Source organism: Nyctereutes procyonoides, unplaced genomic scaffold, assembly GCF_905146905.1.
Source record: "Nyctereutes procyonoides isolate TBG_1078 unplaced genomic scaffold, NYPRO_anot_genome, whole genome shotgun sequence".
NCBI lineage: Eukaryota > Metazoa > Chordata > Mammalia > Carnivora > Canidae > Nyctereutes > Nyctereutes procyonoides.
This window is the reverse complement of record NW_026575034.1, coordinates 90,590-115,705: the sequence shown is the minus strand read 5'-3', so window position 1 is coordinate 115,705 and position 25,116 is coordinate 90,590. Positions and strand designations below refer to the sequence as shown.

The 25,116-nt window shown below is 40.3% G+C and overlaps 1 protein-coding gene across 1 annotated transcript; it reads left to right on the top strand.

The window, feature by feature from the left end:
* The first annotated feature begins 758 nt into the window (after nt 1-758).
* On the top strand, nt 759-20,157 carry MS4A7 (membrane spanning 4-domains A7). The gene is made up of 7 exons (XM_055317927.1): nt 759-837; nt 6,695-6,854; nt 11,062-11,196; nt 12,637-12,693; nt 14,421-14,627; nt 17,820-17,921; nt 19,575-20,157. The coding sequence occupies exons 2-7, from the start codon at nt 6,708-6,710 to the stop codon at nt 19,620-19,622; spliced, it is 696 nt and encodes a 231-aa protein (XP_055173902.1). The 5' UTR covers nt 759-837; nt 6,695-6,707; the 3' UTR covers nt 19,623-20,157.
* The last annotated feature ends 4,959 nt before the right edge of the window (nt 20,158-25,116 follow it).

Here is a 25,116-nt window from a genome sequence, read left to right as displayed (position 1 = left end):
GTACCCAAGAGAAGAAAGAGCTACCCAAAGCAGTGACAGTTGGGCAGCAAGTCCACATAGGTTGCTTTCAGTTTGCCAAGAGCCTGGGAAATGGAAAAATAAATAAATTTCCCCAAATCCAAAATGAACATCATTGCTATCCCTAGTTACTGTGCGCCTGTTCTTTGTAAGCTCTTTGCTTCCTTGCTCTTTAGTTCTCCCAACAGCCAACAGTGGGAGCATTATTACTCATCCCTCTTAGTAGACAGAAAACTCGGTCTAAGCTAAACCAGTTGACTTGCCTAGAGGAATGGGGGAAATGAATTGCATCTGGGATCATGCAAGTCACTAGTCTTCACAAGTTCTTTATTCTTGTGCATTACTTGTATTCTGTGTCAGTTTCCAGACCTTAAAACTTAGAAAGGGGAAGCAGAGGTACTTCCCCTGCATAGATGTAAGTACAGGGAAGCTCATGTCTTGTGTGATCACAACTACTTCTCTGAGAAAGGGGCAGGAAGGCTCTGCGGGAAATGAATTCTAACGAGGATCATGTAAGTCACTAGTCTTCACAAGCTCTTTATTCTTGTGCATTACTTGCATTCTGCGCCAGCTTCCAGAACTTGAAACTTAGAAAGGGGAAGCCAAGATAAATTCATGCATGGATGTAAGCACAGCAGAGCCCATGTCTTGTGTAATCATGACTACTGATCTGAGAAAGGGGCGGGAAGTCTCAGAGGCTGGAGAGCAGAGGAGCAAGGTCATTCTGGCAGGAAGGGCCAGTAGGAAGTTCTGGCTGAGAGTTCCCCAACAGAGAGCTGGCCGACCCGCTACCACTCACAGGACTGCGCTGCAAAACAGGTAGGCATCTTGGTTGGGAAGCTGAATTTTGGGGGGAGATGACTGTTCTTGGAATAGCCAGCCAGGAATCAGATTCTTATTCTATCTTTCTTCTGAGCACCTGCCTGGCCAATGAGGCAATTCCCTGCTCTGGTCATGGTGTACCCACTGTTCAAACAAGAGAACTGAGTGAAGCAATCCTTAGGTTTCCTCTAAGATTTGAGGTGATGATTTTCTACAATTCTCTGCACAGAATGTGCTCTCAGAAAATACTGTGCGATTAGACTGGATCCTGCATTAGGACCCATTGTTCCATTCGACTTCTGTCATATAAAAAATTGCTGCATGCAGAGCAATTGTCCTCTAAGCTATGATTTGTCCCCAAAGTGGAGGTTTTAGAAATGTCTGGAAAAGTTGTGGGCCATCCTAAGTTTGCCTCTGCTTGATGGATGTGGAGGGACCAAGCATCCCTCTCAGACTGTGGAGTCTGGGCATGATGGCATCAGTCTGGAGTCTTCCTGTGGAACCATAAAGAACGCTGGCGCCGCAGGATTCCTTCTAAAAAGTAGCGCTATGTATGTCGTAGCCTTAAACTGCATAAATCCACTTCTAAATGTTACTCTAAGGAGATAACTGAATAGGTGAGGCAGCACAGGAGTGCAATGATGTTCACTATCCATAGCATTGTTTATAATAATAGAGAGAGAGAGAGAATCTAAATAACCGTGACTGGTTAAATGAATCTTGAGACATCTATTCATTTGAATACATTGGCTTTTTTATTGTGGTAAAATATACATAACACAAGATTAAGCATTTCAACCATTTATAAGTGTATCACTCAGTGGCATTTAGTACATCCTCATCCTGTGCAACCATCCCCACAACTGAACTCCAGAACTTTTCCTTCCACAGACTGAAGCTCCACGCCCATTAAGCACTAACTCCACACTTTCCTCTCCTCCTGGCAGCCATCGCTCTTTCTGTCCTGATGAAATTTTGAGCTCTCCAGGTGCCTTCCAGAGTGCAATTGTACAGTATTTGACCTTTTGTGACTGGTTTATTTCACTGAGCATATTGTCCTCAAGGCCCATCTATGCTGTACCATATGTCAGAGTGTAGCATTTGGCTTTTGAATTTAGGATTTTTATTACCTACATTCATTAGCATCAGAGGTATCCACAGAATAATGCTGAGTGCGAAAAGATTTCTGGCTGCCGTGGATGGAATGATTCTGTTTAGATAGAGCAATGAACATGTGGAAGCACGTTTAAAGAAAGAGAAGGGGAAAATGCAAGAATGCAAAGGATATGTAAAAAATGGTAGTTATTGCATGGAAGTTGAGATTTAAGGAATTTCGTTTTCCTCTTCAAAATGTATTCTTTTTTTTGATTCTGTTTGCTATGTTATACACTTTTCTAAACAAAACAGTTAAAAAATATTAAAAGAAAATAAATGTACATGGTATCCGAGAGTATTGTAAGCGTCCCAAGCGTCTTCCACATCCTAGCCTTGGAGCCAGAATCAAGTATATCCTGTGGTCCTTGGGTATGAGGACTGAAAACTATAAGGAGAAATCCTATAGGAAAGAATCTAGGACTAGAGACTTGTGTTTTTAAATCCTTAAGTTGGGGATTTATCTATCTATCTATCTATCTATCTATCTATCTATCTATCATCATCATCATCTATCTATCTTTTATTTATTTGTTAGTTTTTTGCTGTGGTAAGAATACTTAACATGAGATCTACTCTCTAACAGATCTCCAAGTGTACAGTACTGTATGTCTACCTATAGGCCCAACGCTGTGCAGCAGATCTCTAGAATTTATCCGGCACAACTGAAATTTTATACACGTTGTACAGCAACTCCCCATTTCTTCCTCCCTAGAGCCTGGCAACCACCACTCTAAGTCTTTGCCTCTGTTAGTCTGTTTTAGATACCGCATGCAAGTGAGTCGCTCAGCATATGTCCTTCTATGATCAGCTCATTCACTTAGCACAGCATCCTCATGGTCAGCCTCACAAAGGAGGAACTCCTGAAATTTGTGACAATGTGGGCAAACCCCAAGAGACCAGGGACTAAGATTAGAAAGAGGAGGGGTCTACTTAGCACATTTGGGGTTAGTAAACTGCAGGAATGCAGCAGAAGCCAGTTTACCAGAATATGGGAACAGATGTCTAAGGCCAGAAATGCTCCTGTGAGTGAATATGGAGCTGGAGAGTGGTAATCAATGGACTCGGGCTATGAGGGAGGGAGGGTAGAGGGGCTGAGGGTTGTGTGTGGCTAGATGGGCATGTCCACACCTACCCGGATATAGAGGAACCCTGACACCACAAGGCCTGGGTTCAAATATTGCCTCCATCATATGCTAGATATATAATCTTGTGCGAACTATTCATCCTCTATAAGCCTCATTTTCTTTCTTTTTTAAATTTAAATCCCAGTTACTTAACATATAGTGTAATATTAGTTTCAGGTGTACAATTTAGTGATTCAACAGAATTGATTTATTCTGCCTTTTAGTTTGGTTGATGTTTTCCTTCACTGTGCAGAAGCTTTCTGTCTGATGAAGTCACAATAGTTCAATTTTGCTTTTGTTTCCCTTGTTTTTGGAGACGAGACTAGTAAGAAGTTGCTACGGCTGATGTCAAAGAGGCTATTGCCTATGTTCTCTAGGATTTTAACAGTTTCCTGTCTCATATTTAGGTCTTTCATCCATTTTGAATTTGTTTTTGTGTATGGTGTAAGAATGTGGTACAGTTTCATTCTTCTGCATTTTTTTGTCCAGTTTTCCTAACACCATTTGTTGAAGAGATTGCCTTTTTTTCCAATGGAAAATCTTTCCTAATTTGTCAAAGATTAGTTGACCATTTGTTGTGGGTTCATTTCTGAGTTCTATGTCCTGTTCCATTGATCTATGTGTCTGTTCTTGTGCCAGTACCACACTGTCTTGAACACGACAGCTTTGTAATATAACCTGAAGTCCAGAACTGTGATGCCTTCAGCTTTGTCTTCTTTTTTCAATATTACTTTGGCTATTTGGGGTCTTTTGTGGCTCCAAAAAAAATTAGAATCATTTGTTACAGGTAGCTCTGTGAAAAATGCTGTTAGAATTTTGATAGAGATTGGATTAAATGTGGAAATTGCTTTGGGTAACATAGACATTTTAATAGTATTTTTTTCTTCCAATCCATGAGCATGGGATGCATTTCCATTTTTTTTGTGTGTGTGTCATCTTCAATGTCTTTCACTAGTGTTGTATAGTTTTCAGAGTACAGATCTTTTACTCCTTTTTTTGGTTAGGTTTATTCTTAGGTATCTTACAGGTTTTGGTGCAGTGGTAAAGGGGATCAATTCCTTGATTTCTCTTTCTGCTGTTTCATTATTAGTATATAGAAATCCAGCAGATTTCTGTATGTTGATTTTGTATCCTGCTACTTTACTGAATTCGTGTATCAGTTCTAGGAAATTTTTGGTGGACTTTCAGACTTTCTATATAGAGTATCGTGTCATCTGCAAATAGGAAAAGTTAGACTTCTTCCTTGTTGTTTTGGATGCCTTTTATTTCTTTTTATTGTCTGATGGTTGTGGCAGAGAGTTTCAGTCCTGTGTTAAATAACAATGGTGATAGTGGACAGCCCTGTTGTGTTCCTAACCACAGAGGAAAATCTAAGCCTCACTTTCTTATCTATAGATTTCAAGTAAAAATAGCACCTTTCTTTGAGAGTCCCTGTGTAGACTAAACGAGATTCTACACAAAACTCTTACTTGAGTGCCAGACTCACAGTGGGAGCTGAGTAAATGTTAGCAATTATTGTCATTTTACTGTTTGATTTTGAAACTCAGAATCTCTCCAAACCTGACGCTTTTGTGCTAGAATGCTGATCGATGGCCTTTTGCCCCCGCTCTACTTCAAAGGATGCAGTGTCAACACTATTCCCCTCCTTGTTCATGTTACTGCAACCATTCTTATGTTCAGATTCTAAAATCCTCCCAATGAAAATGAACTCCTTAGACAAGGAGAACTATATTTTTAATAAATTTTCAAATAAGGTACTTGATGCCCAGAGGGCATGAGAAATGACCAGGGCATGGATCTAGGAGTGGGGTACAGGTCACCAACGTTTTATTGAGTATTATGGAACACCTGATAAAGATCACATGGACACAGCAAAAGACACTTCTCTAAATCACCTCATTCAAATCCTCACAAGAGTCCTTCATGACAGCATTATTATCCCTTTTTTATGCATAATGAAACTGAGGATAAATGAAGGGAAGTAACCTGCCTGTGGCCAACTAATACATATTTGAGCTGGAATTCCAATGAGCTTTAGATATAACCAATATTTATTGAGAGTATATCATACGTCCCGCTCTATGTTGAACCATATGCATCATCTCATCACTTCCTTACCATGAACCTATGAAGTGGCTAAAACAACTTGCTTATGGTGAGTTTAGTAGTAGCTGGTGAGTATAGAATATGAGCACAGGACTGGACATATGTTCAGACGTGTAACTTGATGCTGAGGCATTGGACTTCTAGATCAATGTCTTATCCCATCTTCCTCACCAGTAATGAGATTGTGGATGCCAGGTCCAATCTTTATATGTTTGTACTCCATCCAAGAGAGCTTGGACATTGAGGGGAAGGATCAGGGAACAGAACTGAGGCACCATCAGATTATCACAGACCTTTATACAGTATAAACTATGGCCTTCAAGAGGGAAAATGTTGTGCTGACAACAGATCTAAGGAGAATCCCAGTGGCTGGACTCTGATGCTCACACCACAAAGGCTCAGCAACACTGTTAAGATGGTGAGCAGCAGATGATAGGCCCCTTGAGTCTACATTGGAACTCCCAATGTTAGGAAAGAAGAAGGAAAGATGAGGATAATTAACGTGGTATTGAGACAACTCTCACAAGCTTCTGAGCCAGATGGATTTGGTCAGACAGTTTTGCAAATACCAGATAATAATAATTATATTTGCTACCATGTATTAAACACTTTCAATGTGCCAAGCTAAGCACTTTTGTATTTCATATAACGAAAATCACTTGAACTTATAGTCCTGAGTTTCTAATGAAAAAAGTGGAGTTAGTAACAACTAAGTTGTTATAAATACTAGAGCTACTATGGCCCTAGTGCCTGGAATTTAGCAGGGTTTATTTATTTATTTATTTATTTATTTATTTATTTATTTATTTATTTATTTATTTGTTTATTAAGAATTGATCCATTCATGAGAGACACAGAGAGAGAGAGAGAGACAGAGACACAGGCAGAGGGAGAAGCAGGCTCCACGCAGGGAGCCCGACACGGGACTCCATCCTGGGTCTCCAGGATCACATCCGGGCTGAAAGCAGCGCTAAACCACTGAGCCACCCAGGCTGCCCTAGCAGGATTTAAATAAATGTTCATATAACAATTATTGAGCTAACATAGGCAAGTGGTGGAAGACTGAGCAATATAGTTACAGCATAAAAGTACAATATTGGGACCTGTGATACAGGGATGCACCGCAAGTGGAGCAGAGGTACACAGGTACACAAGGGAGGCTGGAAGCAGGGATTGTTGGAAGGACAGTGACATGGATACTCTCAAGGCTGCAAGGCAAGTTCTATGTGAATTGTTCACCTCTCCATTGTGGGACTCCTCAAAATGTTTACAGTTTTCTCCCAGTGACATGCTCTCTGCCCACAGTGAATGGACCCAAGCATGCTGACCTTCCAATGTGTCCACCGCTTCCCACATTCACCTTTGGTCCTAAAGGACAGGTCACCCCTTGGACAATGGAGAAAACCTTAAACGGTTTCACTTCTTCAAGTCGAACTTTGGGTCCTAACTGAGTTCACTGCCTCTTCCAGCATCGTCAGCACCATGCTATCACAGCTGAAGACCAAGGGAATCTGTGACTCTTCTACTCCAAATGGAATTATTGTCCTCAAAAGAGAGAAACCTAGACACGGCTACGAAAAAGAAGGTAATCCACAAGACAATCTGCAGAAAGAAGCTACAGTCCTTGGAGTAAGTGGCTGTCATTATAAGGGGGACACTGGGGAAAATACTAGGAATGTCCTCAGACTACAGATCTGCAGTGGATCTGGGAAAGCCTGTCTTTCTTTCTTTCTTCCTTTCTTCTTTCTTTCTTTCTTTCTTTCTTTCTTTCTTTCTTTCTTTCCTTTCTTCTTTCTTCTTTCTTTCTTTCTTCTCTTTTTTTCCCTTCTATCTGACTCCAGCCTCTTTGGGACATGAAATGGGGTTTTAAGGGAAGACTCTACCCTCCTCAGGCTTTTCTGTAAACTAAAACCACTAGGTGTCCACTTAAATCTACACAAGGAAGTCTCCTGTAATTTGTTTCTAATATAATAGATTTTAGATTTAACCACGTGATTTTACTCAATAGGATTAAATTAGATCTTTCTATTTTGAGCTCATTTCTTAACCATTTTGAGATGAGACAATCTGGACTGACCTCATTGTACATTTTCTCCTTCTTTGCCTAACTGCAATGCATCAAAGTGTTCACAGTCATAATCCTTCATATCTAGGAGTTTAATTCCCACATGGCTCTGACTATCCCCTTTTAAGACCTAACTCCTATCTATTCCTTTCCAACTTTGGAAACCTGTCTAGTTGTGGTCTCTGGAATTCAGGGTCAGTGAACAGCATGATCCTCTTTATTTCCCAATTTGTTTCTCAAAGGTCTCTTTATTGGTTGTGCAGACAGAAATCCAGCTCCCAGGGGCACTTTGTCCACTGTGGCCCTCGCTTCTAGGCAAGGACACTTCCAGATCCATCTCCTCCTCTCAATCTCTAAAAGGTCCTACTTCAGAATCTCATGTCACCCAACTAAGTAATTCACTCCCACTTTTTAAAAAAAATGTATTTGAAAAATTCTTGAGTACTGGAAAAAATTATTACCTCAAGTAATTTAAACAGTCATGAACTTCAAAGTTTCCGTTAGGTAATTCTAATATTAGGAATAATTGAGAATTGATAGGAGAATTAAAATTTCAGAAGACAGTTTAATTTAAAAATCTAAAAATGATCCATGTTTTAGAAAACAGCATTAAATGATGTACTGGCAAATTTTGAAAAGTGATCATTCTTAGAAAAATTATTTGATGAATATGTTGCTTGAAAATCAAACCAATTAATGTTTCTCATCCTCCTGTCATTTACCAATACTCACTCCTTAATTTTCTTCTTCCAACAGTAGGTTCCGTACAGACTTGCCCTGCTCCCTACAACCTAGCCTACGTGTGGCCTAGAGTCACAAACACATTTCACTGTGTGCTTCGGCAACCAATAAGGGATTCTGTGAATACACTCATTCATTCATACATTCAGCTGTCATTTTTGAGCACTTTCAGTGTGCCGGCTACTATTTTACACACTTGGGATAATAGGTCAATGATAAGGTTAAAAGGAAAAAAAAAGAAACAGAGCTCTATTTGCAAAGTCCTCTTGCTATACAGAGGAACTCTGGGTCATTGCCACTTTTATTATTCCCCTGAAACTCCTAATGCTTCTTCCTTCTCCATTAATTTCCTTGCTTCCTAAAATACTGAGAAAATTGAGGCAATCTGGAGAGAATGTCCACAAGCTGCTACACGTCTGCAATTACATCTGTGCCATATATTTTCCTTCCCCTCCCCATTACCAACAAGATGGCCATCTTCTAATTGAAGATTATAACCTTCTCTTTTGTGCAATAGATCCCATTCCTTATTACTTATTCCATTAATTCTCCCTATTCCCTCTGCACATTCTTTTTATCAGTTCCATGAGCAGAGAATCTTATTGTGATTTCTCCCATCTTGAGAACTAAAAAGTAGAAACAAATTATTAGGACTTCACGTGCCCTTCAGCTACTGCCTCACTGGCTACTTGCCTTTCCAGCAACACTCCTTTAAGGGACAGGAAGTCAATGTTTCCAGTTTCTCTTGAATAATATTCTCTCTTGAATCACATCCAATGGCATTTGTCCCCTTTGCTCCACATTAGTAACCCAATTTCTGAATCTCTGTTGTTAATGTTCTTGAACTAATAGAAGTGTTTAATGCAGCTAACTACTCTATCCTACTTGAAACATTTTAATCACTTGGATTTGTGGACACTACATTCTTCTGGTTGTCCCCCTTCTCTCCTGGCTGCTCCTCTTATACTCCCTTGTTGTTTCTATGTATTTCCCAGATCCTATATTTGGAGTGTTCGACAGCTTAGTCATTGATCCTATTTTGCTTCTGCTGCTATGGTGATCCCATCCAGTCATATAATTTTAAATATTATCTTCCCTAATGACTTGGAGGAAAAAAAAAGACTATACCCCTTACCTGGCTCTCCTCTTATATATCCAACAGCCTATGTACATTTCCACTTGGTTATCTTCTAGATATTTCTCCCCTAATCTGCCCCAGACTGAAATCCTCATCTTTGTCCCCAAACCTACCCCTCATACAACATTTCCCAGCTCAGATCAATGTCAATTCCATCATTTCAGATGCTCAAACCAAAACCTTTGGACACAACCTTCATTCCTATGTTTTATAATCCACATTTAAAGTGTTAGCAAATCCTACAGGTTTAATCTTCATTGTGCATCTAGAACCCAACTACTACTTACTATCTCCACTGTCAACATGTTCTTTCAAGTCAACATCATCTCACATGTGAATTACTGCAACACCCTTTTTATTGATCTCCCTGCTATGTTTCCTTAAAATTTATCAACTATTCTCAAAGCAGCAGTAGAATGATCTCTTAAAAATACAAATTGCATCATGTAATCTCTTTGCTCAAAATTATCCACTTTGCTTCCTTTTTCACTCAGAATGAAAGGTAACATGGTATGCCTGGGTGGCTCAGCGGTTTGGCGCCTGCCTTCAGCCTAGGGCGTGACCCCGGAGTCCCAGGATCAAGTCCCTCATCAGGCTCCCTGCAGGAAGCCTAATTCTCCCTCTGCCTGTGTCTCTGCCTCTCTCTCTTTCTGTGTCTCTCATAAATAAATAAATCAAATCTTAAAAAAAAAAAAAGAATGAAAGGCAACATTGGTAAAATAGCCTACAAAGCCTTACAATGGTTTGTACCACACCCTCAGTACTTCTCGGATCACATTTCCTAATACTTTGCTCTTAACTCATTCCATACTTTCCAAGGAACATATCTTTAAAGGACATAATAATGGCTAGTGGCAGTGACTTTCACTTGCTTCATTTCCCTGGTGCTAGCCCACAATAGCTATTTAATAAGTATCAGTTGTATGAATGGTTGAATTTTCTTGGCTTTAGGTTATTTCTCCCATGTTTCTATCATCTTTGAATTGCATGTGCATTAAACAGCAGGTTTGAGTGTGGGTTCTAGATCAAAGCAACAGGGCTAAATCCTAGATCTTCCACTTGATTATTTGTGTGGGTTTGTACAAACTGTTTTAACTCTTGGTGCCCCATATTTCTTATCCTTAAAAGATGAGTTGAATAATCAGAGTTTAGAAAGTGTTCAACAAATATAGAGTATTATTATTATCACTGGTAATCATGAAAATAGTAATTATTATTAAAATCCAATTATGATGAACATAAGATGAACTATGGCACTAGAGACTTTCTACTCTATTTTATTTCAACTGAAATTGAGTCCTTTTATTAACTCTCTTGATAAGTTTGCTTTCTACATCCATCCAACTGGGCTACTGTCCAGAAAAATTTTCCTCCATTTGCTTTTCCTGGAACAACAACAGCAAAAAATTGTTCACTATATTTTTCAAAATAAAGTCAAAATGCACATATCATCGCTCCCTGACTTGTTAGTTTAATAATCCTATCAGAAAAGGAGAGGTTAGTTATACATGACTTTCTCTTAGAGAATGCCTTCTGGCTCCTTCTAACACAATTTATTTTCCTTTTAATTTGATTTAATTAATTTATTTTTTATTAGAGATAGATTGCTTACACAAAAGTGTAGCAGGGGAAGCAGGAGAGGGAGAGAGAGAATCTAAGCAGGCTCCACACCCAGCATGGGGCTTGATCTTACAACCTTGAGATCATGACCTGAGTTGAAATCAAGAGTCAGATGCTTAACTGACTGAGCCACGCAGGCACCCCTTTTTTTTTCCTTTTTAATATGATAAATTATAACATATTTTATACTCTATAATCACAATGTACATTCAAGCAATCACTTTCATCTGTTCAAAGAATGTTCCTAGAATTTTCTTTCTTGTCTCTTGTAGATTATCCAGATCCTGTGTTGCCTGTTGATTTCAAGTTTGGGGGCCATTTTGGTTTCTGGTCCCTACTCTTCCCACGTCAAGCCAACAATTTCCACCATTTTGATGTCTGGGTACCCATTTGTAGGAGCTCTATGTGTGAGTAGAGTGGGTTCTCCAAGAAAGAACATGCTTTTTAACACTAAGTAGGTGCTAAATGACTCCCAAGAGGTGGGGAGAGAGGAGAAGGCAGCCAAGCCTCTGACTTTCCCTCTGTCATTAAGTTCCTGTGTCACAGTTCTTCAACTCAAGAAGAGCACCGGAGGGGCCTAATCCCTCCTCCTGTGTCACCATCCCAGGGAGTGGCTGGTTGGGGCAGGCAGCAAGAGGGTAATACAGTGGGCATACTAGTACAGCATTTCTTCCCTGGCCTCACAGCCTACCACTGGAAAAATGGAAGAGTTTTCACTTTTTTTCTGCCTTTGATAAGGCCAGTGGATTTCCTCCAGTTTAAGAACAATCAAGTAGAGAGTGAAAAGGTCATTTTTAAAATAGAATGAGCACCACTGGTAGATGCCATAGGTTTGCAGAGAATTAAACTGGCAATGGTATAACTCGTGGGAAGCAAGGACACTTATATGTTTAGAGGAATCCTGAGAACTTAGAAAACTTTTTGCTGCTTTTTATCTAAATACTCATGGAGAAGCGATCATTTTCTTTGGAGATAGCCAGGGCCTAGTCATGCCTTTCACTGAGGGCCACTTATTTGTCCAAGTAGTATCCTGTAGAAAGGAGAAAGAAATGCACGTTCTGGGCAGATGGATTCTACCAAAGCACCACGTCTACACGCACAAAGCCTTTGTGCAAACACAAACTGCAGTGACGTAAGGAAGCCCTGTCTCCAGAGCATAACTTGTCCTCCTATCTCTCCCTGGTCAGTAGCTGTGGCTCCCACATTCCCTTGCAAAAGGAAGAAATGGCCACTCTGGACCCCCCTTGTGACTACCCAACCCCCAAAGGCACAAGCTCAGCCAATGCTTTAGCATCTCAGAACATTCTCCCTCCACAAGCTGGATCCTTAACAGCACTGGGCTCAACTACTGACTTCTGGGGCTTCAGGATGAAGGGATCTTCACATCTGTCCCTGTACTTCCTACCTTCCTCAGCAACCAGTCTAACTCAGGCCCCTACAGCAATGCTTGAAGCTCACATTTCTGTAGCTTGTGCCATCAGAGCCCCTTTCCTAAGTGCCTCTGTTGGCCGCTCCCATCATCCTACCACTTCAAGTCCTTGGTCTTTCTCTTCCCACCTTGTAACTCAGCCCTGCTCTCCATCCATGCGCACCTCCTCTCCAGGCCGCCTTAGCTCATGGTGATTTTTGCTAACATAAATCCAGATCCACTGTGTATCGGCCCAGGCTTCAGAGTCAACGTAAGCATCCAGGGAGTGGAACTCGGGCCTCTCTACCAATATGGACCCACGCCATTCCTAGGCTATCTCTCTAAAAGTTTTACATTACTTTTTGATTGATGGATAATAACATGGTGGTCACATTTCCACAAGACAACTGAACTGACTATTTCTCTCTTTTCTGAGCAGTTTGCCATTACGGGATCCCTCTCCATTATTTCTGGGAAAAAGTCAACTAAACCCTTTGTAAGTATGAGAATTATCAAATCTCAGCTCATTGGGGAAAAAAAGGAACTTCAGAGTTAGTCTCGTTCAAAGTTTCCATTTGACAACTTAAGGAAATAGGGCTCCAAGCAGGGGAGAGAGCCCAAGTTCTCACTGCTGGTCCACTGGCAGAATGGGATGTAAACATCAAATTATTTGCCTTCTACACCAGTGCTCTTCTCCTACACAACGTACTCCTGGGTCATATTCCAAGCTTAGAGCAGATTTACCTCAGTTGCTTAAACAGTAGAAATTTTTTAAATATACCATGGAGTCTTTATAGTTTGTTATCTTGGTCCTAAATATAGTAAACAACCATCTCAGATAGAACCTAGAGATCTTTTTCTGGAAAAACCTGTCTCATAATGAGTCAATTTCCCTAAATGGCAAGGTCAGAGGCACAGGGATGTAGGCTTAGATTCTGTAGATCTAAGGAATTATCAGACTGTGGTCAATTTCCTGACAAAAGTCACAAATATGTGGTTGGGGCCTTTGATCCTCTCCATAACAACACTCTCCTTTCCCCTGTCACAAGCTCACAAAGATGACTTAGGGAAAAGCCACATCCTGACTCAGGAAGGTCCAGGGTCTAGTTAGCTATGGATGAGGGTACATAATATGGGACACGTTCCTGATACTTGAAGCTAGAATATAAATCTAAGAACCAGTGGACAGAATTTTGAAGAGTTCATCCCACTGGATGGAGTCAGAATTCTGGACTTGGAACCAGGAAACCTACACTCTTGTCCAAGCTCTGTCACTGACCAATTTGTGTGCTTAAAAAATTCCTTCCTTCTCTCGGCTTCAGTTTTCTCATTTATAAAATGTGGAAGATAAACATGTGGATCTCACAGGTGGTTTCCCAAGTGTCCTGAGTACCCTAAAAAGGAAAACAATACTTGGGGTGACCTGGCACAATGTGGGCTCTACACATAGGACACAAGAAAATACGTGGGCTCCACGGCTCACATGGCAGCTCTGGGCAATGGCACTGCCCAATCTTTCTGCTCTTCCTTAAGTAACTCAGCACTTGAAGCCACAGAGCTACCAAGCCCAGGGAGAAGGGGGCAGAGCAACCATCCTCCCAACACATGGCATCCTACAGTGATATTCAAATAGGAAAGAGCATGTGTGGAGAACCTGGCACAGAGTCTAGGACATCAGTGTCTTTACAGAGGAACCATATTCTGTGAGAACCCTTTACCCCAAAATGTAGAATGTTACCCAGCATGCAGCACATTGGTGCATGTGGTTCTCAGGCTTGATCCACCTATAGATAGATATTCCAGCTCCTCCAGTTTTCTCTTTTAAGGAAAGAAAAGCCATAGATTGGTCTAGGCCCTCTGAGAAGTCCTTAAAGTGAAAGAATTATTCTAGGGCTGTGGAGGAAGTCAAGGAATATGCTGGTAGTGGCTTGAGCAGTGCCACGTCTGTCTTCAGTGCTGCCGAGAGTCAAGGATCCAGAAGCCCTATGCTGAAGAAGGAATTGTTCATGCATTCTCTCACTCAACAGACATTTATGAATTATATCAGGTGAATAGATAGAGAAGCAGGATACAGAGGTGAATAAAACAGTCTGTGCTACTGGAGTATGCGGGTTAGAGGGCAAACAGGCTCAAGGAAGCACCATTGCAGTGCGATGGATAGAGGGCTACCAGCACCACTTGCTGCTTCTGCCATGAGATCCCCATGCAGAACTTCTTTTTCAGGCCATGAGCAGCTTGACCTCAAACGTGGTGAGTTCTCTCGCCGCTGGAGCAGGCCTCTTCCTCCTTGCTGATCGTCTGGTAGCCCTGGGGACTGTCTCTCAACGCTGTGATTCACAAAGGGAATATCTATCCTCCCTGCCTTATTCGATGTACTATTATGAGATATATGAATTCAAGGAATGTCTCCTGGCTAGCGTCAGTCTGACAGTAAGTAATTTCAAATTCAATATCCTGTCATATGAAAAAAAATATCCTGTCATATGAAATCTCAGCTTCTCTTATTTACATAATCTCTGGTTTTTCAGCAGTTTGTACTTTCTTGATCTGAATCCTGGAAGCAGACATAAAAAAAAAATGTGGTTGAATGAGTCCTGTCAGCAGATTGCAAAATACAGGGGATGAATTGTGCCAAGTCAAAATAGGAAATCAAGAAGGGCTGTGGGTTCTAGATATTTCTCCTCTGGTAAGAGAAATAAGCAAAAATAAACTACTGGGACTACATCCAAAATAAAAAGCTTCTGCACAGCAAAGAGAACATCAATAAAGAGAAAAAGCAATATACTAAATCCGATAAGATATTTGCAAATGACATATCCTATAAGGGTTAATATCCAAAATATATAAGAACTTATACAACTCAACACTGAAAAAACAAATAACCCAATTAAAAATGGGCAGAAGACATTAACAGATATTTTTCCAAAGAAGACATACAGATGGCTGACAGACATGTGAATAGATGTTCAACATCTCTTATCATCACGGAAATGAAATTCAAAACCACAATGAGGTATCACCTCATACCTGTCAGAATGGCTAGTATCAAAAACACAAGAAACAACAAACGTTGGTAAGGATGTGGGGTAAAGGGGACAATATGCACTATTGGTAGGAATGTAAATTGGTGCATTTCCAGTCATTATGGAAAACAGTATGAGGGCTCCTCAGAAAATTAAAAATAGAAATACCATATGATCCAATAATTCCACTACTAGGTATTGACTCAAAGAAGACAAAAACACTCGTTTGAAAAGATATATGCACCCTTGTGCTTATTGCAGCGTTATTTACAATAGCCAAGCTATGGAAGCAACTGAGGAGTCCATTCACAGATGAATGGATAAAGAGGAGGTGGTCAGCAGTCTTTCTTACATTAAAAAATATTCCATTTTCAATTGGTTTAGCTCTCAGGGCGCCCCCTTTGTTGAGCAAGCATTTTCCTCCTCACAAGCATAAATATCCCTCCTTATTTGAATTTGATTTGGGATTGATGTAGCCACATTAAGTTAGCTATAGAACTTGGACTTTAAGCCCAAACACATAATTATTGCACTTTGGCCGAGCAGGTCTGGCAGAGGGAGAAGGGGATGGGAGACTGCCCAATAGATTCCACTCCTAGCATAAATGCCAGCATCTCTGGGTAGCATTTTCTTCTACTTCTCCCCCCTCAACCCACATGGATGGTCATCACTTGTTCATGATAAAAAAAATCCTGACTTAGTCAATCCTCTCTATACAGTCTCTTAATTTTAAAACCACAAACTTTGGCCTTTTAAGAAGAAAAAAATTCTTCCCTTGTGACTCCTCCAACAGGAGCCAGGGAGACAAATATAATATCTCTTATTCCCTTCTCACGGATCCCAGAAAATGCGTGCAAGTTTCCAGACTCACAGCCTCCTGTGAGTCTGCCTATGTGACCCAGAGTTTGTCAAAAGCAATCCCTTTGATCTTGGAGCTCATGGAAGTGGAAGGGAACAGAATGTTAGAAACTCTGTGTCAGGAAGCCCAGGAGCTAGCATAACCCTGGTGCAGGGCAGACATCAGGCAAAACCATGAGGGTGAAGGAGACAGCCTCCCTGTTGGGACATTGAGGGTTTAACTCCATGAAAACTACTATCAATACATTAAACTGCCTCTTGCTTTCAGACAACCAGAGAACTTCCTGCAAAATCAGATAAATCACATAGGACTGACCCCAAAAGCCCACTCTTTCTTTATCAATACAAAGATAACTTAAGTAAAGTAACACATAAAAACATTTTAAATATCTATCTGAAGTTGAAGAAGGAAGGAAGGGAGGATGGAAACAAGGAAAAACTCAAGGAAGAAAGGCATCTTATGCTCCAGGAGCTAAGAAGGATCCTGCAGCCAGGTAACCAAACAAGAGCTAAGACCAGAAAACCAGAGAAATCTGGATGGTAACACAGGTGTTTCAAGCTGGGTTATGACATTTTAATGCCCATGACAAATCTGAAGTTTTTTAGCCCCCCATTGAGCGCCCTGCAAAAAACATTAGAAGCAGAGATTGAATGTTTATACTATTAATGAAAACAAGACAAGGAAAACTCTGCCCAACATCTCACGAAGCTTTAAGAAACTCCACCCTAAAAGTTTCTGGGATGAATTCATCTCACCAAACCATGTGCAGATATAGACAGTATCCAATTCCGAAATTACATATAAAATATAGGAATCTTAAAATACAATGATTAACTTAAAATTTGTTCTTGGGTCTGTGGAACTCCTGAGGTTCTATCAGAATCAAACCTAAAAAAAAAAAAAAGAATCAAACCTAAAATTTCCATCTAAGGAGTCATCCATAAACCCAATCCGTGTTAAAAAAATTCTCTCCCCTCCCCATGTACTGACATCATCTGAGAATAAAGATATTTTGAAAAACATTAAGAAAAAATGGAGAACAGCAGCAAATGGAACAAATATGAAAGTTAGTTGCTCAAGAATTGGAGGTTATATACTAATTTCAAAGACTATAATAAAAATATATTTTAAATGATATAAAAAAGGAATTAAAACCAAAATGAATTAAAACCAAACCTTACATGACAGTAAGAAAAAAGAACAAGTAGATTTGAGAAAGAACTATACAGTATGACTGAAATGCAAAGCATAATCTTTGAAATTAAAAGTTTAGCAGATCAGTTAAATAGCAGATTCAACATATCCAAAGAAATAGTGAGATGAAACTTAGGTCTGTTTAATCATCCAGAGCACAACACATTACAATAGAAATCTGAAAATCTTAGTGACAGGTTAACAGACAGGGAGGGCGCAGTGAACATGTAATGTGAGCTCTGAGAGAATGGCCAGGGCAGGGGGAAGCATGCGAAGAGAAATAACTGGCAAAATTTCAGAATTTAAAAAAATTCATGAGATTTCAGATTGAACGCATGAATGGAGACTGTTTCCGGATAAATAAGAATTCCACACTAGAAACATCATAACAGTAAAAATGACTGGAGATGAAGGCAGGGTTACTCCCCGGCTCTAAGACAGAGCTGTTGCTGCTTATTCCCTCTTCTGTCCACTGCCAGGGCTCAGCCTTCGCCTCCCAGTCTCCTCTCTCCAGTCAGGCCCAACCATCCCTGGCTTGATTCACAGGGGCTGCTGGTGGTGATGCTCATCTTCACTGTGCTGGAGCTCCTGATGGCTGCATATGCTTCTACTCTTTGGTGGAAACAGGTGCACTCCAACAACCCTGGGGTGAGTATTCTGAAATGTCACCTGGCATCTGCTGGGTCCCAACTTTGAGCTATAATGATCCCGGTGTCAGAAAGAGGACTCAACTATGGGTCAAGAGGTTCATGTAGAAGGTGACTTTCATAGTGATGAGAGAGTTCTAGGAATGGGTTTCTTCATGGTGACACTGGCATCCGGGTACCTTCTGGCCAGCAGGCCAGTTAGAGAATTGCTTAATATGGAGTTGAAATGGCTTTAGAAATCCTGCCCCAGGACACCTGGGTGGCTTAGTTGGTTTAGTGTTTGCCTTTGCCTCAGGTCATCATCTCAGAGTCTTGGGATCAAGCCCCAAGTCAGGCTCCCTGCTGGGCAGGGAGTCTGCCCCTCCAACCCTCCACTTGTGCTTCTCTCAAATCAATAAATAAAATCTTTAAAAAAAAGAGATCACTTCCCCCAATCCCTTATAAAAGAATCAAGGCTTGCATAAAGTCACATGGAGAATGAATGACGCAAACAGGCTGAGAATGAAAGCTTGCATCTCCTCCCTCTTCTCACAGACGCAGCCACCTGCCTCCCTGGAGTCTCCATGGCCCCATTCCCTTGCTAATGTGATAAGATCTTACTGGGGCATCTCTGATATGTTTATGTTTTTCTGCTTTCTTCCTTACCTCCTCTTAGGGCATGACTTTACAATTTAAAGATCCTTGCCTTTCTTCTAAAAGCAGTAATTTATTTTTTAAAGGAAGCTATTTAGGGATCCCTGGGTGGCGCAGCGGTTTGGCACCTGCCTTTGGCCCAGGGCGCGATCCTGGAGACCCGGGATCGAATCCCACATCGGGCTCCCGGTGCATGGAGCCTGCTTCTCCCTCTGCCTATGTCTCTGCCTCTCTCTCTCTCTCTCTCTGTGACTATCATAAATAAATAAAAATTAAAAAAAAATTTTTTTAAAAGGAAGCTATTTAAAGGGATTAAATAAATTATGGTTCAATTATGGTCTTAGTAAATGGTAGCATGATCAGCAGATTAAAGAATGAAATTTGTTTGAACTATTGATGCAATCATACATTTTGGTAAAGGCCACTACTGTACCACATATGGGGGGAATGCATTCTAAAATATGGGTCACACTTGACAGGATGAGCACTGGGTGTTATTCTGTATGTTGGTAAATTGAACACCAATAAAAAATTAATTTATTAAAAAAATAAAATGCTTCATTGGGGAATATGAATAATAGTGAAGGGGAATATAAGGGAAGGGAGAAGAAATGTGTGGGAGATATCAGAAAGGGACACAGAACATAAAGACTTCTAACTCTGGGAAATGAACTAGGGGTGGTGGAAGGGGAGGAGGGCGGGGGGTGGGGGTGAATGGGTGACGGGCACTGAGGGGGACACTTGACAGGATGAGCACTGGGTGTTATTCTGTATGTTGGTAAATTGAACACCAATAAAAATTAATTTATTAAAAAATAAAATAAAATAAAATAAAATAAAATAAAAACACAAATAAAATAAAATAAATAAAATAAAATAAAATAATAAAATAAAATAAAATAAAATAAAAATAAAATAAAATAAAATAAAATAAAATAAAATAAAATAAAATAAAATATGGGTCAAAGAAAGCCTCCCAAATCAGACTTTAATAACTACTAATACACTTTCTTTTTTCTAGAGTGCATTTTCCTTGCCTCTGTCACTAGGTCATATCCAACAGGCCTAAAAGCTCTTCCAGGTCATGGATAAGAGTAACACCTTAGAAGAAAAAGGAGGAGAAATCCAGAGCTCCTGGCAAAGTGTGATTAGACTTTCCTGAAATTTCAGCGACTTAGACAACAAAATAAACTTTTAGAAAACAGCTTTTGTTTTGCACTTGCTCAATGTAATTTCATTGCTCTTGAAAATAATCTCTCAAAAGCCTGAGTGCATAAACTGAACAGAAAGTGATTCATCTACCCATGACTAAGGAGAGAAAATGTGCACTCCTGTGTGTGTGTGAAGAGGCCAAGTCATGTGCCTATGCAGGCTCCACTCCTGTATTATTTTCACACTCATAGTGCTAAACATTAGATATCAGGGACTGCAAGAACTTTTAAATTAAAAGTACTTTAAAAATATATGGTTCCAGGGCAGCCTGGGCGGCTCAGCTGTTTAGCACCACCTTGGGCCCAGGGGGTGATCCCGGAGACCTGGGATCCAGTCCCGCATCGGGCCCCCTGCATGGAGCCTGCTTCTTCCTCTGCCTGTGTCTCTGCCTCTCTCCCTCTCTCTCTCTCTCTCTCTCTCTCTCTCTGTTTCTCATGAATAAATAAATAAAATCTTAAAAAAATACATGGCTCCATTTCTGCCAATTGAATGAAGTCAATTTCTGTCAAATGAATGTGGCTCTATATTGTCTCATTTAATGACTTTATTCTGAAATATCTGGCTTCAAAGATTATAATTTAGAACAATGCTCTTCCCCATCTAAGTCCTAGACCAAATAAGAAATCATCCATATGGAAAGAATATCCACTTTATTACTGTATTGAAGTAAACAACACGACCTACCCAGTAAAGAGGGTCTCAATATTGTCCCCTGGGTCTAAACTTTGGGTCCTGCCCCAAGGGGAGGATGCTACAAAATGCACACATATGTTTTCCAAATGACATATACGGAAATGGTCATAGAAGTAATATACATAATTGCCTCCAAAAGGAAACTATCCAAATGACTATAAACAATGAAAGAGAGAAATAAAAATAGTGGTGTGTTCACACAATGGAGTTCTAACCAGTAATACAGTCTGAGTGGACAGACCATAATTACATGCAGCCATATAGACAAATCCCACAAATATAATGTTTGTGGGGAAAAGGCCATGTACAAAAGAGTACATATGATATGATTCTATGTGTATAAAGTTTAAACACAAGCTAAACCAAGAGAGTGTAGAAGCAGGATAGCGGTCACCATTGGGGAAGAGGGTGTTACTAGAAGGGAATCCACACAGTCTATGGGCTTGATCTGGATGCTGGTGTTGTGCATATATGACTTGTGTTCTCTTGTTTTTATGCTATAATTGAATAAAAACTTTTTGAAAAAGTTACTTTTGACCCCTTGGCCCGTCTAGTTATTAAGCCATCCTTCACTTCTCAATCCCTTTGAAATATCATCTTCCAAAAGCCGTGGAGTCATCTTTGGTGCTTCTATTTTTTTCACACACCCCATCCAGTCTATCATTAAAACTTACTAGTTCTAACTTCAAAAAATATTCATTCTGATTATTTGTCATCATCTCATGAGTACTCTGGCTCATAATCTCCCATTGGCATTACTGCAGTGGGCAATCAACTGGGCACCCCCACCACTTGGTCTATTTTCCATTTGGCAGATGTAGATTTTTCCCCCCCATCTAAAATCAGACCATGTCATTCCTCTACTCGAACCCACTTTCCTTCATTCCTAATAAAGGCTGTAGTCCCTAAATGTCCTTATAGGACCTGAACTCTCATTTCTGTGCTTGCTTCGGCAGCACATATGCTAAAACTGGAACTCGCATTTCTGCTCTGACCTTCTGACTACTCGTCCTCGTTCCCTCTACCCCAGTCCGACAGGCCTTTTGCTATTACTTGACATATACTTTGTTTAGAAATTGTACACTGGCAGTCCCTCCACCTTGAATACTCTTCCTGCAATTTTTTTCCATTGTTTCTTCTTTTACTTCTTTTAGGTCTTTCTTCAAATCTTTTAATTGCAATAAAATTTCCCCCACCAGTCTACATAAAATTATGGGCCTCTCTCCTGTTCACTTGTTATTTTTTTTCCCCAAAGCACTTACTACGTTCTGATACACTATGTATTTTATTTGTTCATTAATTGTATGTCTACCCTTACTAGTCTGTAAGCTAGGGCACTCACTCACAGCTCTCTGCTGAGGTTTTCAGCTCTCCTTGTATGTTTTCAAATGCATATTTGTGTGTATGTATTAATATTTTACACTGAGGGGTGAAGAGCCTTAGAGAGTCCTTCTTATTCTGTAAACCAAGCAATGCAATAAACTAATCCAGATCTATTTTTTTATTTGTTTGTTTCTCTGTTAATAGGAAGGCTCTTCAGAATATTTGGAGAATTGTGCTTAGAACTATCTGGAATAATATTCCAAACTGATAGTAGACGCAGTAAGGACAATGCATATTTCATTTGCAACTCCCCTCTGTTCCCCCTAACCTGGTTGTCTTTCATAAATGATATGACCAGCCACTCAGTTTTTAAAGTCAGAAATTTGGGAGTCATTTTTGACTCCTTTTGCCTTCCTATATTCACTTTGGGACTCCAATTAGGCAAGAACCACTAGCAGGAAGGTCGAATACATTCACAGGAAGAAGAGTGAATGGTTCCAACCAAGTCCAAGCAGACCTTGCAGATGTTGAACATACATACTAGAATTCTGGGTTCTATCAGTGTTTTAGAAATAATTGCAGCTTCCCTAAAAGGAAACTCAAAATGGCCGAGCCACACACACTCAAATCCTTATCACAAACTCTCCATCCTTCCTTCCATCTTAACCAACGAGGCGAAAGATTCTCTCCGGTGGCCTGATGTAAGCAGTCATATTGAGAAAGCAAGGAACTGAGGGCATTCAGCTGGAGAAGCCCAGGGCTGAGTCATCCAACCACAAGGAAATAAATTCTGTCAATAACCTGACTATGCTTGGAAGTGGGTTTTCCCCACTTGAGTCTCTAGATGGAAATACAGGCTGTCTAATACCTCGATTGTAGTCCTCCACATGAGACCCTGAACAGAGGCAACTGACTAGGCCATGACTCAACTCCAAAAATTGTAAGACAGTAAAGGTGTGTTATTTGGAGCCATTAAATTTATGGTAGTTCATAGCAATAAAACTAACAACTAACTAACTAGTATGGTTGCCTTGAAAATGGAAGAGGGAAGCCAAGCTCAAATTTTGGCTTTCACCCTTACCAGCAGTAATGTTGGGCCCCAGTTTCCTCTTCTTTAAAATGAATATGATAATAAAGCCTACCTTCCAAGATTGTTGGGAGAGTGACACAGTAGCGCATGCAGAAGGATGAATTTAATGAGGGAGTAATAAATATCGCATCGCACTTTATGAAAGCAGTATTGGCACATGCTAAGTGTTACCGTCAAATGCTAAGAGTGGTCTTCTGCAGGTGAAAAGCAAGGAGAATGCCACTTCCACCCAAAGGATATCACCCTGCCCGTAACTGTCATTTCACTTCTCCAAGGAACAGCCTCATTCCTACCTTCTGGTGTGAGTCTGTGGGCTGATATTAGAGCACCCATAGGTTCTGCATGTAAGTCAGAAACAGGAGATAGGGGATCCCTGGGTGGCGCAGCGGTTTGGCGCCTGCCTTTGGCCCGGGGCGCGATCCTGGAGACCCGGGATCGAATCCCACGTCGGGCTCCCGGTCCATGGAGCCTGCTTCTCCCTCTGCCTGTGTCTCTGCCTCTCTCTCTCTCACTGTGTGCCTATCGTAAATAAATAAAAATTCAAAAAAATATTAAAAAAAAAAAAAAAAAAAGAAACAGGAGATAGGGCTGAGGCTGACAACTATAACCTAGTTGAAATAATAAGATGAGATGTGTTTATGAAATAACCAAGGCGGGGCAGCCCGGGTGGCCCAGCGGTTTAGTGCCACTTTCAGCCCAGGGCCTGATCCTGGAGACCCGGGATCGAGTCCCACGTCGGGCTCCCTGCATGGAGCCTGCTTCTCCCTCTGCCTGTGTCTCTGCCTCTCTCTCTCTCTCTCTCTCTCTCTCTCTCTCTCTCTCTCTCCTCTCTCTCTGTGTCTCTCATGAATAAATAAATAAAATCTTAAAAAAAGGCAGATAAAATTTTAAGTGTCTCCTACTGAATATTAGTTTTCCTTCCTAAAAATCAGGTGTTCTGCATGAAGACAGTTCTTTTCCATCATTTTAAAAGAAAAAAAATCATATGCTATTACTCAATCCACACTCCTGTCCAATTTCCCAAAATGTAAGTAAAATAACCATGTGTGAATAGTAAATTAACAGGTTATAAAAACGCTTAAACTACTGTAATTCCTTGATTGCCAAATCATCACAATGGTTAGTAACAAATAGATGCCTTTTTTTTTTTCAGTGCTTGGGTGCAGGCTGAGTCAGCACCATCCTGGGTGCACCTCCTCTTTATTGAGACGGTACGCTTCTCAAAATTTCTCCACATGATTCTGATGATCTATCAATTCTGCTTACAATTTAAATACAGACTTGTCCCACACTTTTCATTGTTTAAAATGTTGCCTTGCACTTTGGGTACATAAATTAAAATTTACTTGAATAAATGTTGGTAGAAAAATGTTGTATTGAGAAATATGTATCCTCTCTGAAGTTTGGATGTGAAACACAGAGTCATTCTTTCAGAAAAATAAAATAAAATTAACAGAGAACACAGTCTGCAATTATTTCTTTGTATCAGTGGTTCTCAACCTGAAATGATTTTGCCCCTTACTCCCACAGGACATTTGGCAATGTATGGAGACAATTTTGCTTGTCACAACGGGGACATGTACTAGCCAGAGACACTGCCAAATATTCTACAATGCACAGAACAACTCCTTCCAGCAAAGAATTAGCAGAACCCAAATGCCAGCAGGGCTGAGGTTGAGAAACCTCACTATCCATGGTTGCCACAAACTAGGAAAAACTCAAGATAACATTTTTTTTTAATCTGTGAAATCATTTACCTTTGTGGTTTAAATAGTTAAAATTCTAATAAATACAGGAATATAAAGGATTAAATGTAAGAAGCAAAGTTCCAAAAGGCACTTTCTGTTCTTTTCATTGTACTTGTATAGTTTAAATCAGGGAGGCTTTGAGCAGGGTTAGCTTTACGCGGCTTTCTGAAAGCTAAAATATGCTCTGTTAAAGCGTCAGCTACATCTAGTCCTGTACCTTCTTAAATATGGATTTTTACACTACTAAGGAATAAGATTGAACATCAAGTGAGACAATTTATCAACTGTAAGTGGGAATCTCCTTTTGAAAGAGAGTGGAAGAAGCACGAATTTGAGAGACAGAAAGGTGGAGTTTGGCTCCTTTCCTTATCCCTTATTGTGTTACCTTGGGTAACATAGTCTCTCTGTGCCTCGATTTGGGCACTATATAATTGTAAAAGGATAAAGGTTAATAGATAATAAAACAAACACTGTCTACAGTACCTAGAACATAATGG